The 21842-nt window shown below is 36.4% G+C and overlaps 1 protein-coding gene across 6 annotated transcripts in view; it reads right to left on the bottom strand.

Moving 5' to 3' along the window:
• Positions 1-21842, bottom strand: part of CFAP20DC (CFAP20 domain containing) — a gene marked incomplete at both ends in the record, with an annotated part of 188525 nt that overhangs the window by 101087 nt on the left and 65596 nt on the right. For all 6 annotated transcript variants that reach the window (XM_084248259.1, XM_084248260.1, XM_084248261.1 and 3 more), the window contains 2 exons: positions 7271-7427; positions 16048-16162. In XM_084248259.1, the coding sequence (XP_084104385.1) occupies positions 7271-7427; positions 16048-16162 (272 nt within the window). The remainder of the gene's footprint in view (positions 1-7270; positions 7428-16047; positions 16163-21842) is intronic.

Below are 21842 nucleotides of genomic sequence, written 5' to 3'. Positions count from 1 at the left end.
TTGCTCACAAATGCTAGTTTTTTCAATATTTAACAGAAGAACTAGTTAGGTATGTTCTTAAGTAAGATTTTTGAGAGTATACTGGCTCATACAATCAAATAAGTACCTACAACCATTGTATGAATCAAATTTTTTTAAAACTTTTATTGTGAAATAATTTTACCTTTACCCAGCTTTCTCAAGTGTTAACATCTTAGCTTCAAATACATTCAAAGAAAAAAGTTTTATAATTACAATGGTATTTTATTATAATTTGCATTTCTAATGAGATTTTATATCATTCATATATGTTTATATAGGTATTTAAAATTTTATTTTACTAAATTTTCTGTTCATGTTTTTAACTCAATTTACTATGGGAACATTTTTTCTTATTTATTTATATGACCTATTCTGTTTATTTATTATTTTACTGAGGTAACGCTGATTTACAGCACTGTATATATTTTAGTTGTATAGTTTGAAATCTCTACAAATATGTTATCACACCATGCCTACCACGACAACACCAGTAATCTTCCACTACAGAGTGCCAGCACCCCCTACCCTCCGACCCTTCCTTTGCTTTTCACACCTCACCCTTCTCTTCTGGAACCTCTCTATATTCAGATTTCTAGGGTTTGTTTTGGTTTGGTTTTATGACCTATTTTACTTTAAGTCTTGTGTATTTTGTAACATACAGGAGTTAAATTGGTATCAGCATTCCAAAAAAACAATCTCACTATATGTATACAAGCCTTAAAAGTGCTCACGCCATTTTACTAAGTAGTTTCACTTTATGAATCTATTCTGAAGTTAAAAAAACTCAGAAACTCAGGTGAAGATCTATGTAAATCTTATCATTTCTGAAAAATGAAAACTTGAATTTTCCAGTAGTCATAAGAAATTGTATTTATCAACGTGAGAATGACATGGGAGAGGCTCAAGATATGAAGCTAAACCAAAATAATACCAAAAACTATCAAGTATAGAAAATCAATAAATAAAATATTTGAATGACAGAGAAAGTCAACAAGATGACACAGGTCACTCCTATCATTGTTCCCCCTCACTATGACAATTTAAGAATAAGACACCACTGAAAGAATTCTAGAAGCACCTCAGAGACCAAAACAGATGCATCAGAAGGCTGGATATTAGCTGAGCCTATTGTCATAATCATTTCACAATGTATGTTAATCAAACCATTATGCAGTGTATCAAACTTATATGGTGATAGATAACATTTGTTTCTGAATTAAACTGGAGGGGAAAAAAGAGGAAATTAGGACACACATGTAAGACCATGTAAAGACACAGGGATGACATGGCCATATAGAAATCAAGGAGAGAGACTGCAGAAGAAACCGATTCTGCTGATGTCATTGTTTTGAGTTTTCAGCCTCCAGAATTGTGAGAAAATAAATTCCTGTTGGTTAAACACCCACCTCAGGTATGAATAGCAAAAATACTAAAGGGAGGGGCCTCCCTGGTGGCGCAGTAGGTTGAGTGCAGCGCTGTGGAGCTGTCCTCAGCTTCCTCGGCACCTATTTGATTCCTGGCCAGGGAGATTCCCACATTGCGCAGCAGACCTCTCCTGTCGTGCCCGCTGCTCCCCTCAGCAGTGCTTTTGGTCCTCCTGTCTGTTCTGCTCCCTGCTCTGTCTCTGGTGGATTCTCTCACCCTCCCACGCCTCTGCCCTGTACCCCAGTGCTTGTATAAATAAATAAATCTTTAAAAAAAAATACTAAAGGGAACTACAATGAAATGTAAAATATCTTTCAGTGGCAAGCATAGTTTTTATTTTCTTCTTTGTAACACTTCCTTTATATTTAATTTTTATAAGTAAAATGTTTCAAGTTTTAGAATGTATATTTTAGAAAAAAAAGTGTGCATATATGAATGTAAGCAGTACGAAGAAAATTCTATAAATCATCCCTCAAAGATCATTATTATATAAGCTTAAACTTTATCCATGTTTATAAAGGCAAATGGTGTTAGGTTTATGTGCACCCAACCCCTGGCAGCTTTCTAATTAAATTCTAATGTTCTAATCTTGAAAACGAAAAGGAATCATTAACTAAAAACTTAAATACTCATCAGCAGCAGTGTAATGGTTATTAAGTGTCCTGATGCTCCAGTCATTAAAATTGCAGTAGGACTTACAAATCTTAGTTTTCAGGTGTTCTCTGTCCATCCATTTCTGATATGTCTTCAACATTTAGAAAATCAATATAAAGTAATTGAGTAAATGAACTCTCAAAATAGAAAACATTTGGGAAAATAAGTAAAATAACTCCAGAGACATATTTAGCATATCATTTCAAACTCCTCTGAGGTAGAAAAAAGCAATTTCCACAACAATATCATATCAATAGGTTAAGACTGTACATAAAAAGAGGAAGAAAATTCTGTAGGCCACAAAAAACTGAAAGAAAATGCTGCATTCTCAAACCTACAATCAACATAAGAGAAATTATGGAAATTTTGGCTTGGGTGGATGGTGTAGGGTACAGTGCCATATAAAGATTGAAATGTATTCAAAACAAAGTATGATTTTCCAACTAACAAGGGACAAACAGCAAATCCCTGGCAACCAAAAATTCATAAACTTTTATGCAGAGAACAAGGCAGAGACTATTACAAAATTCCAATCTGACTCTTACAGGAATATAACTGGCCAAACAAATCAGACTTTACCTTAAAAGTCTTAAAAATATTTCCTGTGTCATCTTGCCTATTTGTATATCTACTGTCCCTTTGTTCCCACAGTGCTATTTGTTCACAGAAGGCAGTAGTTACTGGACTATTCATTGAGGGAAACTATGGATAGTATAAACCTTGCAATAAAAGGAAAACTTAGAGAAAAAACTATTGGTTTATTATTTCAAATAACGAGAAATCACTAGGCCCATTTACCAACTATTAATTCTCAGATTTTCTGGAAGTTTGTACAGAACAGCATGGAAAGGAGCTTTAGTCTCATTTTTGTCAAACCAAACAATGAAGGCTTTTAAGCTGGTAATTGGATTTCTGATAGAACTAATGAAAGCTACATTGTCTCCCCACCACCTTACAGCTAAACACTTCTCTACTTCCTGTCCAATTTCTGGGTTATTTTATTTTTCAGCAATTAACAGCTTAATGTAAAAATAAAGATTAATTCTGAAAATAGCATTGGTTCTAGCTAAAAATTAAATAGTGCTGAACTGTGAGTATATAGTGGGTATGGTCTGTATTCTAATTCACCTTCTAATTTTATCATTCATCAAATACTTATTGAGGCTCTCTTATGCAATAGGAACTTGTGTAGCAGCTGAGAATCTAGTGGTGAGCCACAGTGACTCTGCTCTGGTTTTCTAGAACTTTCTTGAACCGTACACCTAACAGAGACTATAAAACATATTATATCATAAACTATGTATTCAATTATAATTTTGTTAAGTGATCTGAAGGAAAAGCTGAAGGTGTTATGAAAAGGGAATCTGACAGCACAGAGTATCAAGGAAAGTGTCCTCTAATAAAGAAACATTTAGGTTGAGTCATAACAGGTAAACAGAAAGTAGCCTTGTGGAAAGGAGATCATTCAGGTGGAGAGAACAGGGATTTGAAGACTCCCAAGGCGGAAGGACTGCTGCATTCTAGGAACTACAAGAAAGCCCTGCCAAAGGGTTGTTAGCATGGGAGAGAAGGGTGGGAGAATCCCAAAGATTTATTTAGTACAGCATCTGGTTCAAAGGGGATGCTCAATAAAGGGTCACGGACAAAAGCCCTTTAAAAACACTCCACCAAGATTAAATGCAGCTGCCATGTCTTCCATTTTTCTTCTTTGGTTGTTCTTTGTTCAGCTATATCTTGAAAAGTACTCCATGCACATTTTATTTGGATGTCACATCTTTCTCCCCAGAAGGCAAATAACAAATCAAGATGGCAATCGATACTAAGGAACCAGGGCCCTTATGCATTGTTCTTTCAGACAAGTTCTGTCTTCTGGAAGGGACTGTGTGTGGAAACATGCAGACTGCTTGATTCATGTTTGAAAAATGACATAATCGAACTTAAACCGCCTTTGCTAACAATTCTGAAAGAACATAATGTTGGCTAGAATGGTCTGCTTAGAATGGCAAAATGGTACATGAAGGAGAAGGCTATGAAAAGCTGAAACAGATTTGCTCATGTAGCATCCAAACACGACCAGATGGTGGGTTTTTGGTGTTTTTGCTCCCTCTGTGAGTTAGTGTATTATTAAATGTTTGAGTGACTTTGCAACCCTGTTGGCCTTTCTTTGACTACAAACTATCATAAAATGAACCATTATATGTAGGTGTTTAATACTGTTGATGAGGATCTTAACTAGCTTTAAAAATTAAGTCATCAGGGCCTCCCCGGTGGCGCAGCGGTTGAGCGCTGGGTTGCAAAGCTGCCCACGGCCTCTGCGGCGCCGGTTCGATCCCCGGCTGCTCCCCGGCCACCGAAGGAGGGTCCCACATGGCGCGCAGACCTCTCCTGCCGCCCGCTGCTCCCCTCAGCAGTGTACTTCGGTCTTTCTGCCTGTTCTGCTCCCCGCTCTGGCTCTGGTGAATTCTCTCACCCTCCCGCACTTCTGACTGTACCCAGTGCATGTATAAACAAAAAACAAAGCAAATAAATAAATAAAACATGCCTCTATAAAAAAAAATTAAGTCATCAATTTGAATACATATAAAGCACTTTTAGATTAAAAATCCTCAACCCCATTTTATCAGGCGTGAGTATCTTATAGAATAGTAATATTTCCCTTACAGTTTATGGCTTCTTCTAATTCATATAGTTTAAATAAGGAACGATTTTTTAAAATAGTTCACTGGTCCTAGACCTAACATTATGAATCTTATTTATAAGAATGAGAATAGTTGCAGAGCCAAGTACAGTGCCTTATTCATATGACATCTCACCTATGATCACCGGAGAGAACCATGCAGAAAACACAAAGTGTCTCTAACTCTAACTTAGTTTGGGTTCTCCAAAGAGAACACCATAGACTAGGTGGCTTATAAACAACAGAAACTTCTTTCTTACATTTCTGGAGACTAAGAATTCCATGATTAAGACACCAGCAGATTTGGTGTATGGAGAAGGCTTGATTCCTGGTTCACACACAGACCTGCTGTTTGTCATAAATTCAAACGGCAGAAGGGGTGAAGGAGCTCTCTAAGGACTCTTAAAAAGGACCCTGATCATATTCTAATCTCATGAGCCACTCACTACTGAAAGGTTCCATATTGGGGTAGTATCATATTGGGGATTAGGTTTCAACATGAATTTTAGAGGACAGAAATAATCTACAACAACGTTACTATAAAGTCTGTTCATTTTTGTTAGTTCATTCATTTGCCATACAAGTATCATATTTTTTTTATATGACTTAATTTTATTTTTATATTCCCCATACAATTGCAACCCCTCCATTCTGACCCCAATCCCTCCCCTCCCGACCCTCACCCCCCAAAAAGTGTCTCTAGTTCATAGTTTTTTGTTGATTTTGATTTTCACTTTCTTATATTCATTTTCCTGGTCCCTTATTTAAGTTTTCTAGATTCCTGCTATGAGTGAGACCATCCGGTATTTTTCTTTTTCTTTCTCGCTTATTTCGCTGAGCATGATCCCTTCCAGCGCCATCCATGTTGCTGCAAATTGCATGTGTTTATCTTTTTTGAATGCTGAGTAATATTCCATGGTATATATGTACCACATCTTCTTGATCCAGTCATCTATTTTTGGGCATTTGGTATCATATTTTTAAAAATTCTTGTCTTTATGGCGTTTATTATGTAATGCATAAAGATATTAAGAGGCAGTATATTATAGTGGTTAAGAGCAAGGAATCGTCATTGCAATGATGATAAAACTACTATATCTTAGCATGTTTTAATAAGACATTTAAACATGAATGGGTCAAGAAGATGTGGTATATATACCCAATGGAATACTACTCAGTGACAAAATTAACTCATGCCATTTGCAACAACATGAATGGAGCAAGAAGTGATTATGCTAAGGGAAATAAATGAGAAGAAGAAAGACAAATTCCAGATGGTGTCACCTGTATGTGGAATACACAGCAATGAAAGGGTCAGATAAAGCCAAACTTAAAAACTAACTCTTGAAAGATGACTATAGTACTGAGGCTGCCGGGGTGGGGGTTGGGGGGGGGTGGTTGGCGAGAGGTGAGAACAAAGTGGGGAGCAAGCACGGATAGACTATGGTGGTAGACTATGGGTAGTGGGTGTGCTATGAGACTTCATCTAGGGGGGCAGAGGTCCTATACTTTCACAATACTAACAGCTATGTAAATCAATGGTACTTCAATAAAAATAAAAAAATAATAATAAAGGTTTGCTATTTAAAGGGGTAAATAAGCCTGGACTAACACCACAACTCAAATATCTAAGAATGGGATTGCAGGGTCACATGGTAATTTTATGTTTAACTTTTTTAGGCACTGCCAAAATGTTTTCCATAGTGGATGGACCATTATTGCTTTTCCATCAGCAATGTACAAGGGTTTCTAACTTCTCTCCACCCTCATCAACATTTATTTTTCTTAGTTGGTGTGAAGTGGTATTTCACTGTAGTTTTAATTTGTATTTCCCTAATGATTAAAGGTGAACATCTATATCTTCTTTGGAGAATTACATATTCAAACTCTGACCAATTTTAAATGGGGCTGTTTATCCTTTTTTTTTTTTTTAAAGATTTATTTTTATTTATTTATACAAGCACTGGGTACAGTCAGAAGCGCGGGAGGGTGAGAGAATTCACCAGAGCCAGAGCGGGGAGCAGAGCAGGCAGAAGGACCGAAGTACACTGCTGAGGGGAGCAGAAGGCGGCAGGAGAGGTCTGCGCTCCATATGGGACCCTCCTCCGGTGGCCACCAGGAAGCAGCCGGGGATTGAACCGGCGCTGCAGAGGTTGTGGGCAGCTTCGCAACACAGCACTCAACTGCTGCGCCACCAGGGAGGCCCTGTTTGTCCTTTTGCTGTTGAGTTGTAAAGAGTCCTTGATAGATACAGTTTCAGTGAAAATGAGTCAGCTCTAGGGATCTGCTATATAACATTATATCTATAATCAACAATATTGTATACTTAAAATTTTGTTAAGAGGACAGATCTTGGGTTAAATGTTCTTTTCACAATAAAGCAAAATAAAATTAAAAAAGAATATACTCCCATGTATTCATATTATCCAAAGGCATGTCTAATTTAAAAAAAAAATGGAGGATTTAAAAATCTTAATAGTAACCTGAACATACCATCTTTATCAGCAGTGTCTTGAGGCTTTGATTTTAAAGTGAAGATTTTCCGTAGCTTACAGTTAGCTGAGACAATAATTCCATCCAATGACTGGAAAACTGCTCCCTTAAATATTTCACTGGTAAATGCCACTAAGTCAATGCACAGATTGCACCACTAAAACAAGAAAAGGAAAGAAGAGTTAACTTACAGTCATATGATAAGCCATATATTCATGGAAAGTCTAAGGAACTAAGGACCTTAGTTGTATCCATCAGTCCAAAACCAATTCTCCCCTTTAGCCAAATCTATGTCTTGGCTTCAGTTTTCTTAAAAAATTCCTCAGTTCTTCCAAAGAAATCATCACAATTTAAACTACACATTGGTCATATGAGAGTCACTTTCAGAATTCCCATCATAAAACAAGGCTTTGACAACTTTGGGAAATAACTCTAGGTCTGTAGGCAGTACGGTAGTAGGAAGTTAATTGCAGGTACATTAGACCACTTAAATCTTGAAAATCAGGACTAAGTAGCCAATTGTTCCTTCAAGGGGACCAACTGGATCACAATTAGCCACTCACTTTTGTTAAGAAAAAGGCATGGATGAAATCAGAAGCGGATTTAAATTGTGGCCAGTACTGTCTACTTATAAGCAATTAACCTATTGTACAGAAACAGATTCTTCTAAAGAATTTGTAAGTATGCCTGGTATTCATCAGTTTTTAAAGTACCCTTAAAGCGACTAATCTGCCCATTAAACAATTAGATCCCTCAATGCATCATGAAATGAATTTTCTAAATGGTCCGATTGAGTTAAAGAAAGGGAAAATAATCATTTAGTAGGAAATCAAGATACTTAAGACTGCAGGAAAAAATTCTGAAAAAAAGAGAAAAGTTGTACTTGATATTGTGTGTCTTGGTAAATAAATATTTTTTCATTATTTGTTTAGAAGCACAGTTTACATATGGTTCATTTTATTAATCTATTGAAATAGAAAGTTATATTAATTGATAAAGGAAATAATGTCTTTTTTTTAGGCAAACTTTTCCTATTTACAAATGTTGATTTCAATGGAGGCAAACCTAAGGTGGTTTCCTTTGTAGTAAGGAAAAAGAGACTGCAGTAAATTATTTCTTAAATAAACGAAGAGAGGCACATATGTGATACCTACTATATACAGTTAAGTTAATACAGATGGGGCTCAAGGTGGGAGGGTTGGGAGACTAAGGAAAGACTTCTTTAAAAAATTTTTTTAAATGTTCATTGTGATGTTACATGCAAATCTAAGTCAGACAGATAGGACATGCAGTCTTGTCACCACACCACTCATCTAATGAGTCAACTCTTAACTGTTTCTTTTCTCTGTATTTTAATACTTCTTGATTCATTGATTTTAGACATTATTGATTTCTTTTTTTTTTAAAGATTTATTTATTTATATAAGAATCGGGGTACAGGTCAGATGTGCGGGAGGGTGAGAGGATTCACCAGAGACAAAGCGGGGAAAAGAACAGGCAGACTGACTGAAATACACTGCTGAAAGGAGCAGCGCGTGAGACAGGAGAGGTCTGCTGCGCCATGTGGGCTGCTCCGCGGCCGGCGGGGATTGAACCGGCACTGCAGAAGCTTTGGACAGCTTCACAGCGCTGCGCTCAACCACCTGCGCCACCATGGAGGCCCCATTATTGATTTCTTATTATGGTAGATAAAACTTTCAGTTCACTTACATATCTTACTTTCCCCAATTCATGCTCCTTAGGAAATTATCATCCATTCTTTCTGTTTTATTTCCTTAAAAACCATACACTGTGTTTTCCTCATTATAACTATACAAATATCGTGCACAACTGAGCCAAGTGATGATCTAAGATTACCTTTCCTTTTCTTATATAAATTCTTTGTTTCTAGAGCTAAAATTTGTTTTTTAAATTATCTGCTTCATTTTCTTTGAAACCAAATATTGCTACATTCAGTAGAGGCTTGGAGGTTATATTAGGTTTGGTTTTAAACAATGAATAAGAGCTTTCTGGTCCAGAGGCCTACGGACATGTTGGGCATTCCTTCTCAGGACCCTGCAGTTTTATTCCCTGTGTAGTTAAAATTTTGCAGGTGGCTGAACCTGGACATTCTATCAGACCCAGTTGGTCGGCTCTTCTGGGGAACTGGTGTCTATACCTTCTTCAAAAACTGAGTCCTAGGAAACCAGGCCCTGACTCATTACATACTCTGCTTATCCTTTACAGTCAAGCTGCTTTTATTCCCTCTGTCTGGACTCAACAAATAATGGTAGGCTTGTGTGAATATATGAATATATGAAGTCATGCATATACATCCATTCCTACCACCAATACTTTCAATTTTTCATTTTACAAATCATTCAACAAATCCACTGTCTGTGAACTGAAAACATATTTACTTAATCCATCTCTTAGAAGCTCAAATGGCTGTAGTTCCTGAAAAAGATGAGAATAACTTTCACAAATCTCCCTGTCTAAAGGAAATAGTTTTATATGGGGGTTTAGCTGATATTTATAAAGATTCCAATTTTCATAAGCTTCAACAAATAACTCATTATTCGGATAAATATAAATGCTGTGATATAGTTTCTGAAGTTTTGGAAAAGAATATGAAGTTTTTACTAGCAAGAGGTGGATTATCTGAATTACAGTTGATCTTTATGAAATATTATTTTCATTATTCCCTGTGATATCATCAGCTCTTAAAATTCCCTTTTTGACATTTTTCTTGATCATTTTATTTCTGTATGCATCTCTTGTCCAGCAAGGAAGAGTTCTTGACATAAAATATTCATAATTATGGGGTTCTTAAGAAATATAAAATAGAAAGCAAGCAATCTAATAGAGAAGAAAGTTCTGTTCAGTTTGGTGCTTGGATTAATAAGAGTTATCCTGTTTACTTTTAGCATGATATTTTGCATGAAGGAATTGGCAGGCAAGGGTGAAAGAATAATTCAATGACAATTTTTAGTTTTTTACTGACTCATGTCAATATAACATTATAATGGTAACGGCACAGTATATTCTGTGAAGACACACACACAACACAGACACACACACACACATACACTCACACACTCAAATGCATGCAATAACATTTTTTTTGGTTGTCCCAGTCGCAGCACTTTTTTTATGTCCCATGCCCCTACTCTTTGCCATTACTGAGGGAGAGAGCTGAAGATAATTGTATTCATTTTGCCAGTCGAAAAAGAGCCCTAAACACGCAGTGCACAGTTCGAGCCAGCATTGCCTTTATAAAAGGAAATGACAAGAAACCACAATTTCATAACCCAGCAATCCTAAAATACATCTCTTTCCAGAATTTTAGAACTTCATTCTGTTTTTGTGCTCCTAAAATGAAGGTGAAGAAAGGGGTTTTAAGTCATTTATTTTTGTAGCTTTGAAAAACTTTTCAAAGGTTAGTTTTCTTAGAAAATCTGCTCACAATGACCTTATTCATCTCTAATGGCCATCACATTGTTTCATCACATGGTCAGGAGAAGCAATAACTGTTATACTGTATTAAAAAGCAATTTTCCCAGTAAAAGCAAATCATCTTACGTCCTTATAAGGAGAAATGGGAGTTGAGGAGGGGATGCTGGGGCTAAATTATCCTTGACCATTGTGCCCTTTTCCCCTTTGTTTCTACCTCTCCTCCCCCTCCCCCTCTAGTAGTCTCAATTCTGCAGTCATATTTCTAGGGTTTGTTTTCAGCTTAGTTTATCTTTGTTATTTTTTTTTGTCTCTATATTCCACATGAGTAAAATCATCTAGTATTTGTCTTTCTTCTTGGACTAATTTCACATAGCATAGTTTATATAAATGGCAACAGCTCATCTTTTTTATAGCTGAGTAGTATTCCATCATGTGTGTGTGTTTGTGTGTGTTTATAAAATGTCACATCTTCTTAATCAACTCCTGTTGCTGGGCACTAGGTTGTTTTCATAATTTGGCTATTGTAAATAGTACTTCAGTGAACACAGGCATATGTTTATTCCCTTTAGTTAGTGTTTTTTGCTTTCTTCAGGTAGACAACCAGGAGTAGGTCATGCAGTAGATCTAATTTTTCTATTTTGAGGAATCTCCATACTGTTTTCCATAGGGGCTTAGCCAGTCTGCATTTCTACCAACAGTGTATAAGGGTTACTTTTTCTCTACACTCTCACCAACATTTATTCTTTCTAGTTTTTTCATATGGCCATTCTCACAGGTGTGAGATATATCTCATTGTGGTTGTGATTTTCATTTCTCTGATAAGTGATATTGAATGTTTTTTCATACGCTTGTTGATCATCTGTATGTTTTCTATGCACGTTTTGATTGGCATTTTAAATGTCACCTTGATGCTCTAGAAATTTTCTCTAAAATATGACTCAGCTGTAATAGTATAAGATTGCAATGGGAATAACTATGTTAGCAGCAGAAAGAAAAGACCCTGCTGCCACAGCAGCTCTTTGGTTTGGAGGAAACTGAGGTGAAATCAGAGCAAGTTTTCAAAGTGAATTCCTTGATATTTGTTTAAATTTCATGGACATTTCATGGAATTGCCAAGCACATTTATAAGCTTATACAACTTCTTCACAATAAACTCATAATTTTGTCTTCCATGTAAGTAGATATATTAAGCCTTGCCAATTTGTTCAACAAACATTTATTGACTACTTACTATGCTGATAGGGACTACAGATAAAAGAGAAATAAGCAGAAGATTAAACTGCAAGAAGTGTAATTAGAGTTATGACTTTGTGAATGACAATGATAGGCTATACCCAAAATATCTATTTCACAGAGAGTGAAATCATCAAGGGCTTCCTGGAAGTAGAGCCTAAAGAACTAATAGATCCTATAATTCTTGTCTAAGTCTTAGTCTACTCCAAGCATTGTTCTAAAAATCTTATATTTATTAACTCATTTAAATTTCAACAATAATCTCAATAGTAAGATTTAAAAACATATTCATGTTATCTGCATTTTATAGATAAGAAAAATGAATACAGGAACTTAAGCATGGTTATATAACTAGTAATTGTCAAAATTCAGTTGCCATACTACTAACCCCTGTATATTATTTACATGATAATATTTAACAAAATACAGAATAGAGTACATTGTAAGTAGTTATAACTTGATGATTTCATTATAGGAACAAATATCTTTGTTAATTGCTTAGCACTGTCTTAAATGTAATTGAGCAATTCTTTCCAGATTTAACAACATTCAGAAGAAAACTTTCAGCTATATTGTGACTTTCATTTTTTAACACTTAGCAAGAACTGAAGCCATCTAAGATAGAGACCAGTTTGATTTCTCCACATGAGGATTCTTTTTTAAACAACTACATGTAATGTTTGAACCTGCATCTCTTTTCTTTTATATGCTCTGCTGAGATATCTGATTGGAGTGGGAAAGATAAGGGTAGACAGATGATCTACGGAATACTCCCCTGCAGACCTACAGTTATTTTATGTCTAAGTCAAAATAGTGTCCTTAGGTGTCCTTATTTTATGTCTAAGTCAAAATAGTGTCCTTAGGTGTCCTTAGGTAACTAGTACTTCTAGCCCATATTCATCTCCAGAACTCATTTATTAAATATAAAAGATAGTTCAATCAAGTTTACTTCCGATCTCAACATAATATTTATGTGGCCTACTTATAACAGAAAGATGACACTTTATTTTCAAATACTATAGTCTCAATAATGTCACTGGATGGAGGACATGCTGTATGTATTATAGCCACGTACAGAATATAATGTGTTTAGATTTTAATACAATATCCAGAAACTTCAGAGTTAGTTAACTGACAAGGGTGACTGAACTCACTAAAACAAGGTAATGACAAATTTGATTTATTAACCACACACAAAATAGTGTATTGGTCCCACATATGATTTAACTCTTAGAAACCACTCAACCAACACTGAACTCTAAACAATCCTAGATGAATAAGAAATCAATACTTAAATAAAAGAAGATGAAAACAACTTTTATTTGTGAGGCACTAAGGCATTTCCTCCATGTATTAAATGATTTAATTTGAATAGCTGGAGAATGTAAAATTTGTCTTTGAGCACTTGGGAATGTTTAGTATGAAATGCATATTTTAAAGAATTATACTGCAAACAGATACAATTTATCCCACAACCCATCTTCTATCTGTTACTGAGTTGCCAATCTCCAAGTTTCCCAGACTCAAAATCTGTTATCTTTGATTTCTCTCCTTTACTCAACATCAAGTTCAGTGAATACGCCTACTTAAAAGAAATGGTCAGCATGTACTTGTTGTCTCTATCTTTTGTTCTCTTAGTCCATGACCCTGACTTCTTCTTCATAGGCCAAAATTTCTCACTGAAGTTACTAATGGCTTCCTGATTGCAACCTCCCTAAATACCTTCACATCTTCACTCCCTTTATTGAAACACGCATGGTTTCTACAATACTTCACTCTGCTTCACATCATTTTCTTATTTTTGCCCCGTCTCCTTTATGGATTCTTCCTGTGCCTGCCTTTTTATTGGACAGGTCCTTGCATTTCCTTCTCTAGACTCTTTTGTTGTTGCTGTTCTATACTCTCTCTGCAGGCAATGCTATTCATTCTCATGACTTTAACTATTACTTCCATGCTGAACTCACTCACATATCCAGACAAGACTTCTCTCTAAGACTTTAAAATGTATGTAGTTGCAAAACTTTCAATCTGAATGTCCTGGAGACCCTTTAACATTTCTATCTTCCCTTTCTAAACTTGCTCTTTTTCCTGGATTCTTTCTATGTCACCATTATCTAACATTCGATTATCCAAACTAGAAATCTGAGAGTCAACCTTGCCTTTCCTCTTCTTCTTTTCTAACATCTATTTTTCAACCCTGTTTCCTCTTCTTCATCCTAGTTTCAACCCAAACACCTCATTACTATCACCTAAATATAATTAACCCATGCTTCTATCCATTATATGCCCACCTACCTACTTACATATTTATGCATTGGAGGAGCCAAGTGCTGCATAGGCACTGGGAGTACAAAAGCAATAAAATCAGACCAAACTTCCCATGTACTGCCCACTGCAGTGGCTTTTTAAGTGGCCCTTCAGGTCTTCAGTCTTATACTTTCCACCTATCTCTAAAATGATGTCCTGTTTAAAATGTAAATCTGATTAAATGACCCCTTGCTACTCTAAGTCCTTCAATGACTCCCTATAACTCATGAGATAAAAGTCCAGGTTCCCTGGCTAGAATTATAGAGGCTACCAGGAGGTTGTCCTCACTTACTTCTCCAGCCTTACCAAGTCCCCACTATTCTGCTTTCTCTTCAGCAGCACTGGATCGGTGGAATTGCGTGCACACCCCATGCAACTACTTTTAATTCTGTTCTAGAAATGCAGCACTTACACTAGTTAGTTCCCTCTCCTCCTCCAATGCCCAGCTCTGGTGCCCCCTTCTTCAGAAGAACTTCTCTGACCTTGTGATTCCTTCTCTCATAGAATGTACCAATATGGAAAAGTTCTGTTTACATGTTTTAGCTCATTTGACTATAAGGTTTTGATGCTAACTCAATTTCATTCCTCTACTGTGACCATTATGATCCTTAATAACTCTCAACTGGTTTATTGCAAGTGATCTCATCTCCACTTTCTTCTATTTCCTCCAAACAATTCCAAACACAGGACTGTGTGCCCCAAATCAAAAATATAATGGCTCCCTTTTCTCTACTATGTTTCCCAAAGAGTGGAACATGCACCACCTGTGAATTTATCTTAGATGGTATATGGTAGTGACATTAAATGACAGAATAAATGTCATTTATTTTGGATCACAGAATGAATTTCCCTCTATCAGTTTTCCTTTATTCCTGAGTATTCCTGGGAGAAAGCTTGAAATATTTTAACAAAGAGCAGACCTCAGAATAGTCATACCCAGGAAACAGCACTTAGCTAGATTTTCAAATATTGATTTGTTTTGAGAGTGCATATTTTTGTGGTTACATTTCATTTTTGGAAATTAAGTTTCATTTGTTTTCCATTTATAAGAGACATATCAAGTTTTCTTTTATAATAAATTTATCTAAGCCAAAAAAAGTTGGGTTGATTTAAAGGAAAATATTAAGAACATACTAGAATAGAGAGTATATTAACATGGTAAAGCCGTGACAGCAGCACTGAAATGACTGAAGCTTGAGAGAGATTTCATATCATACCACATTTATGGGCCTATCCCCTATTGCTTACTTTCTGATACCTTAAGCTGTTTTCAGTCTCAGAGGTTGTATATAACAGGCATAAAATCTCCCAGCCTCTCAATATATCAGTTGATTTACTGTAGGACTGATATTTTCTTAAAGCTTTTCCCCCAAAATTGGCAACAATCATTCTCTGTTCTCCAAAGATATACCATTTTCCAGCCTCCAGGCTTTCAGCTCCTGTTTCTTCTGCTTGGAATGCTTGGTCTCCCATGGCCCCCCACGGAATCCCATAGAATTTCAACGTATATACCAAATGCAATCTCTGCCATCGTGTAGTCAGATGAACTTCTTTCCCTTTCACTGTATCAATAGCAACTTTTCTCTCCACTGTGCTTCCTGTATCACAGTTTTGGTGACATTCTAGATGTTCAAATAATAATATTCTTTCACCTAACAGATTTTTTAGGAAAGAGTGTGAATTTTATTCATATTTTAGACTACCATGGTACTGAACAAAATAACTTATACACAGAATAGGCCTATTATTAATATTTGCTGAACTGAATTTATTATTTTAAGCAATATTCATGTGATACTTACAATTTTGCGCTTGATCATGAAGAGTGGAATTTTTGCATGAAGAGGGGTTGAGGACAGTTCCTTATGGACTGTTGATAAATACAATCTTCTTTTGATGTTCCCTAAATCAGTAATGCTGAAAAAGGAAAGATTCCCATCAATATAATAACCATTTTGAGTAATAATCAAAATGGGGTCTCCCTGGTGGAGCAGTAGATTGAGTGCTGCGCTGTGAAGCTGTCTGAAGCTTTCTGCAGCCTCTGCAGCACAGGTTCGATTCTCAGTTGGCCAGGGAGCAACCCACATGGTGTGCCAGACCTCTCCTGTCTTGCTGCTGCTTCCCTCAGCAGTGTTTTCAATCAGTCTGTTGTTCTGTTCCCTACTCTGTCTCTGGTGAATTCTCTCACCCTCCCATGCCTCTGGCCTGTACCCCAGCTCTTGTATAAATAACCAAGTCTTTAAAAAATAATCAAAATGATATCATTTATCATAGGTCCTTTCCAACAGGAAGATCAACCATGGAATTTAAGAATTGCTTTTTCCTTCAAGAAGTAATAAAATTTCTTCCTTAAATTCAAAGAGCTCACAAGCTTGGATGTATAAAGTCACTTAATATGCTAATTTATTTCAGTATTCTACACTAGATTTCCACAGTCTTGCAACCTATGAAAAAATTCAATTTGTATGAACTGAGAAACTGCTAGCCTTTAATAACCATGCTTGTTCCAGCCCCTTAAGCGTGTGTTATCTTGGGACATACTGTCACCAACTAAATAGGAAAACATTATGGGTTTCTTTCCCCCAAAATGCACCTGTCATTTTATATAGGCTCTTAGTCTGCTTAGAGACAGACACAAAACACTGACTGTCGGTTTCACTTCCTAAGCACATATCTTCGAGACAGAATTATAATACACAAGTTTATTGCTCGCTATTCAGGTCAACCTGCAATGATACCAAGGACACTGAATTTGAACATCTTTAATAGATTTAGACCACAGCCATGATCACAAAGATTAGGTTTACTTCAAATTGATAAAGGCTCATTTTTATGTTCTGCTTCCTTTAGGTCTCGGAGGTAACATAGCAGGCTTAAAATCTCCATACCTGTTTTAGGCTGCTATATTGTAGAATTGATGCTTCTTTAAAGACTGTCTTTTACTGGAGAATAATGACTTACCCCTCTATTTTTAGTGACTTTGTCTAGAAGTAATAATGGGTAATTTTCTACAGTTAACAATTTCCTAAGGAGATAACATTTCATTCAAGTACTGCTATCAATATTTATAGTGTAATTAATTATTTTTAAGCCAACATAGACTTTTTTATAAATTTTTCTTGTCTCCCTTCTCTACTTTTCAAATTTCATTATTTCCTCCTTCTAAAAATGGTCTACATATTTTTTCTACAGAAACACTATGATTGAACATTGTTAAGAATAAATACAGTAAAAATTTAGGTTAGATGATTTCACCTGGACCTAAAATTGTAATCTATTGGCAAAATAAAGCAACAAAACCATTCAATCCATCATTAGAGGTAAGATTTAAAATGCAAAGGTGTTAACACTACTGTAGCGTTACATTTAGATGTATAAGTGATGTGCTGTATATTGCTTCAAGGCAGTATCTTCCAAGTGCGGTGAACAGGGGGCCTCTCCAGTATTAGCACTATCAAGCTACTGCCAGCTACTGTGGCATGAGTTCGATCCCCGGGCAGGGAGCTACCCACATGACACAGTAGACCTCCTATCTCGCCCACTGCTCCCCTCAGCAGTGCATTTCATTAGATCTGCCTGTTCTGCTCCCCATTCTGTCTCTGGTGAAGCCTCGCACCCCCAAACCTTTAACCTACACCCCAGTTCTTGTATGCATAAATAAATAAAAAATAAAAAAAGTGGGATTAACATAAGGGGAGCAGAGAGGAGTACACAAATAGCTATTGAAGTGTGCAGGATGAAAATATTAGGATTTTCATCCCATCCTTTAAAATATTATTTTTATGCATCTTTGATTATTATGTTATACAGCAACCTATTTATTTCTGAAATAAATAAATGTACCTACGTGGTTAGTGTGCTCAAACATTTCACCAATATAATACAGGATCCAAGTGCTTTGGGAAATATTGTCATAAGGGATGCCATTAGGGTCTCTTCTGTAGGAAGGTCTAATTAGGAAATAGAAGAGCTACATAGAGATTGTAGAAGGGAAAAATGGAAGAAAAAGTTCCCCTGTGTCAAACAAAAAGTTTGGTAACATCAACTAAAATTTATTGAGACAGTTTATTAAAGGTTTGCTTTGCTGGTAAGGATAAGACCATGTCACTTTTATTTGAATTGGTAAGGGTCAAATTCTATAGGAACATTTAAGTATACTTCTTTATCAACATATAGAACAAAAGAAACACACTTTCATTCATATGTTAATATTTATCACATGTTGAACAAACATGCACTGAGTCAGACAATATCCAATACACTGGGGAATATGATGGTGAAAAAGGTAAGGTCCCTATGCTCCCGGACCTTGTATTCTAGTGGAAAAGGCAGGTGAAAAAAGCAGTAAGTGCAAAGTTATCATAAATACAGTAAAGTTAAAATAAATGCAAGTTATCCTTAATGCACTCAAGGGAAACAAAGAGAGGCCCAACTAGAAAATATCAAGGAATGAACACTTTAGACAGGTAAGGCAGCTGGGCTAGGACCTAGTAGGTAAGGAATAGACATCAGGTGAAAAGGGAAAGTAAGACTCAAATCACAAGGGCATGGCTTTTATTTCAAGGTAAGGGGCTTATACATTTATTGTTCCCCACAGGGAGTTATAAGAGGCTCAGGAGTCTACACTGCATGTTGAATGGAAATCAGAAAATAGAAAATTATGGTCTTTTTTATTTTTTTACTGGGGTAAAATTCTGTAACTGAAAAGCACAGATTTTAGTGTACGATCTCATTTGTTTTGATAAATGTGTAGTCACCTGTGTGTCTCCACTCATCTGTTAAATCTGGGCCAAAGTCCACTTGTGACAATAAACCCCACAACTGTAAATGAAAAAAGCTGAGGCTCTTTCATTTGCTCAGTGTCTGCTGAGTAACTACTATTTGTCAGACACTGTGCCGGCACTGACAAGAGTGTTCTGGTTTATGTTCTTACAGAATCATAGCCAAACACTTTCAATATATTTATCTGATGAAAAACCATGTACTCTTTTACTTCTCCTTTTCTTAATCCGATAGAATCTCTTCTTTCTCTATTCTGGATTCCATTCTAAATCCAATCTTCCAGTAGGTCACAGATATGTTCCTTTCAACCTTGATTTCATGTAGAGCTTCCTAAAAAGATCTCAAAGCTAGCAAGACTGGAGTGTATTCTACTAGAATGTAGTACTTTGTCTGAAGAAAAATAATCTATCAAGTATCAGAAGGTTGGTTTTGCATATAATTAGAATAAGTGACTTACGCTTTTGTACTTGATGCATTCATTCCACAAAGGAAAGATATTACTAGGTATCTATCATTTGTTGAATATTTCCAACATGCTATCACTCTAGCAAGCACTTCTATGTATTTTCTCAGTTAATCCTCTGAAAAACCCTACAAAATAGCTATTATTATTATTATCATCATCTCCACTTAACAGGTAAGGAAACTAAGGTTAGTAAGGCAAAGCGACTTTCCCAAAGTCACACATCAAACAGAATCCAGATATAAAATTTCATCTAAATGATTCTAGTATCTACTTAAGCTCATGCTGGCTTCCTCTTAAAGCAGGTGGTACCTATAAATATCCACACTAAGAAGATCTTGCTCTTGCAAGCATATTTAATATCTGACAGCTATGTTTCTAACCTTCACTGCATTTAGATGGACAGAGCCCATGTGTGCCTGTGTGTGCATGTACTTCTGCTCATGTGTGCTTATCTTCTTTCCATTGACAAAGTGTTCCACTAGATTTGTCTGAAACCTCTGCTCCAAGAACTATTATAATTAAAATCTGAATGCTAACCTTGCTTTCTTCATTTCCATGTTTTGGGAATCACCTAACTGTCTCACTATAGTTACTCACATACATATACTTAATATTCTTTCATTTATTAGCGAGGATCCCTAAGAACCAGTGATTGCTTTAACTAAGCTCATTAGTAGCTACATCTTGTCAAAGTCACTTTCTTAACAACTTCATATCGGTTTCTTCCTTTGGTTTTCCATAGCCATGATGCTAGTTCAGGTCATTTGTTGCTTTAAATACCCTTCCTTACTATTCTCCCTACCTATTATCTTTTACTTCTCAGTCTTAGTCTACTCCAATATCACTTTTCACCACAATTGTTGATGCACCACAGTCGTTGATGCTCATGACGATCTCATGTAACAAAGACAGCAAGACTGACATGGGGGAAAGGGGTTCTTCAGACATATTGGGCGAGAACATCACAGCTGGTTGAAAGAAAGAGTAGTACTGAATAAAGCCAGGGTTGGTTGTGGGGAGCCTTAACATGAGATACCAAGATCCCAGGAGGGAAGACATGAAGGTTATAATTACAAACAGAAAGGATGGGAGGGCCTCCCCGGTGGCGCAGCGGTTGAGCGCTGGGTTGCGAAGCTGCCCACAGCCTCTGCAATGCCAGTTCGATCCCCAGCTGCTCCCCAGCCACCGGAGGAGGGTCCCACATGGTGTGCAGACCTCTCCTGCTGCCGGCTGCTCCCCTCAGCAGTGTACTTCGGTCCTTCTGCCTGCTCTGCTCCCCACTCTGGCTCTGGTGAGTTCTCTCACCCTCCCGCGCTTCTGACTGTATCCAGTGCTTGTATAAATAAATAAATAAATCTTAAAAAAAAAACAAAAACCAAAAAAACCCAGAAAGGATGGGAAATAGAAAAGCAACATCTGAATTGCTCCTATGGGTCAGAATCTGCACATTATTTCACCAGTGTTATCTCATTTCTTCCTCCCAACAATCCTTTGAAATAGGAATTAATATTCACACCTTACCAATTTAGTGAGAGGCTGAGAGACTTTATGTAACTTGTTCAATGTCTCAAAGCTAGCAGGTGGCAGAGCCAGGAAACTATCTAAAAAGGTAAAGCAAGAGGGAATAATGGCAAGTTATTTACAAGTCTATCTGACAATTCCAGTGGATGGTAGTCACCTGGCTTAGTGTACTAGGAAGGAAAGGGTGGTTAACAGGCTTGCAATTCATTCTTTTCTTCTACTAAAGGACATTCCAGAAGAGAAAGGTGATCAGCCAAAGCTCCATGTAAACATGATTAACCTTCAGGCAAAAACACTAATGGTATTTATTAAGGGAAAAGTAATGTTTTTCAAAGGATGTACCTGGCCTATTTGGGATTGCTTATGGTTAACAAACTGGAATCCATGAATTTATGGGGCACAGTTCCCTGGAAAATATCAGATTAGCTACAAATGTATATAATGACCAAAACAGCTCCCTTTGAATAATATATTTCATGTATTGTACAGAGAACTCATCTGTTAAATCTGGGCCAATGTCCATTTAGAAAGGACTGGAGAGCTGTAACTGCAGTCTCAGATCTCTTTCTGCAATACAATTTGTATCTGTGAAATTAATAAAATTTAAGATTGGCTACAACCTCTGATTCTTAGGAGTCTGTTTGATAATTTAATCCTTTCAGCTCCTTCATATACATGGTTGTATTGTGTAGTTTCTTTAAAAAGAACATCCTCGAATCATAGTCTGAGTAAAGGACATGGGCACAATTTTTTTTTTATTATTATAGGCATTAAAACCAAAACATTATTGAGGTAGCACCTCATACCTGTCAGAATGTCAATTATACA

This window comes from Talpa europaea (assembly GCF_964194135.1).
Source record: "Talpa europaea genome assembly, chromosome: 11".
Taxonomy (NCBI): domain Eukaryota; kingdom Metazoa; phylum Chordata; class Mammalia; order Eulipotyphla; family Talpidae; genus Talpa; species Talpa europaea.
Note: the sequence above shows the minus strand (reverse complement) of the source record. Positions and strands in the feature narration are given on the sequence as shown.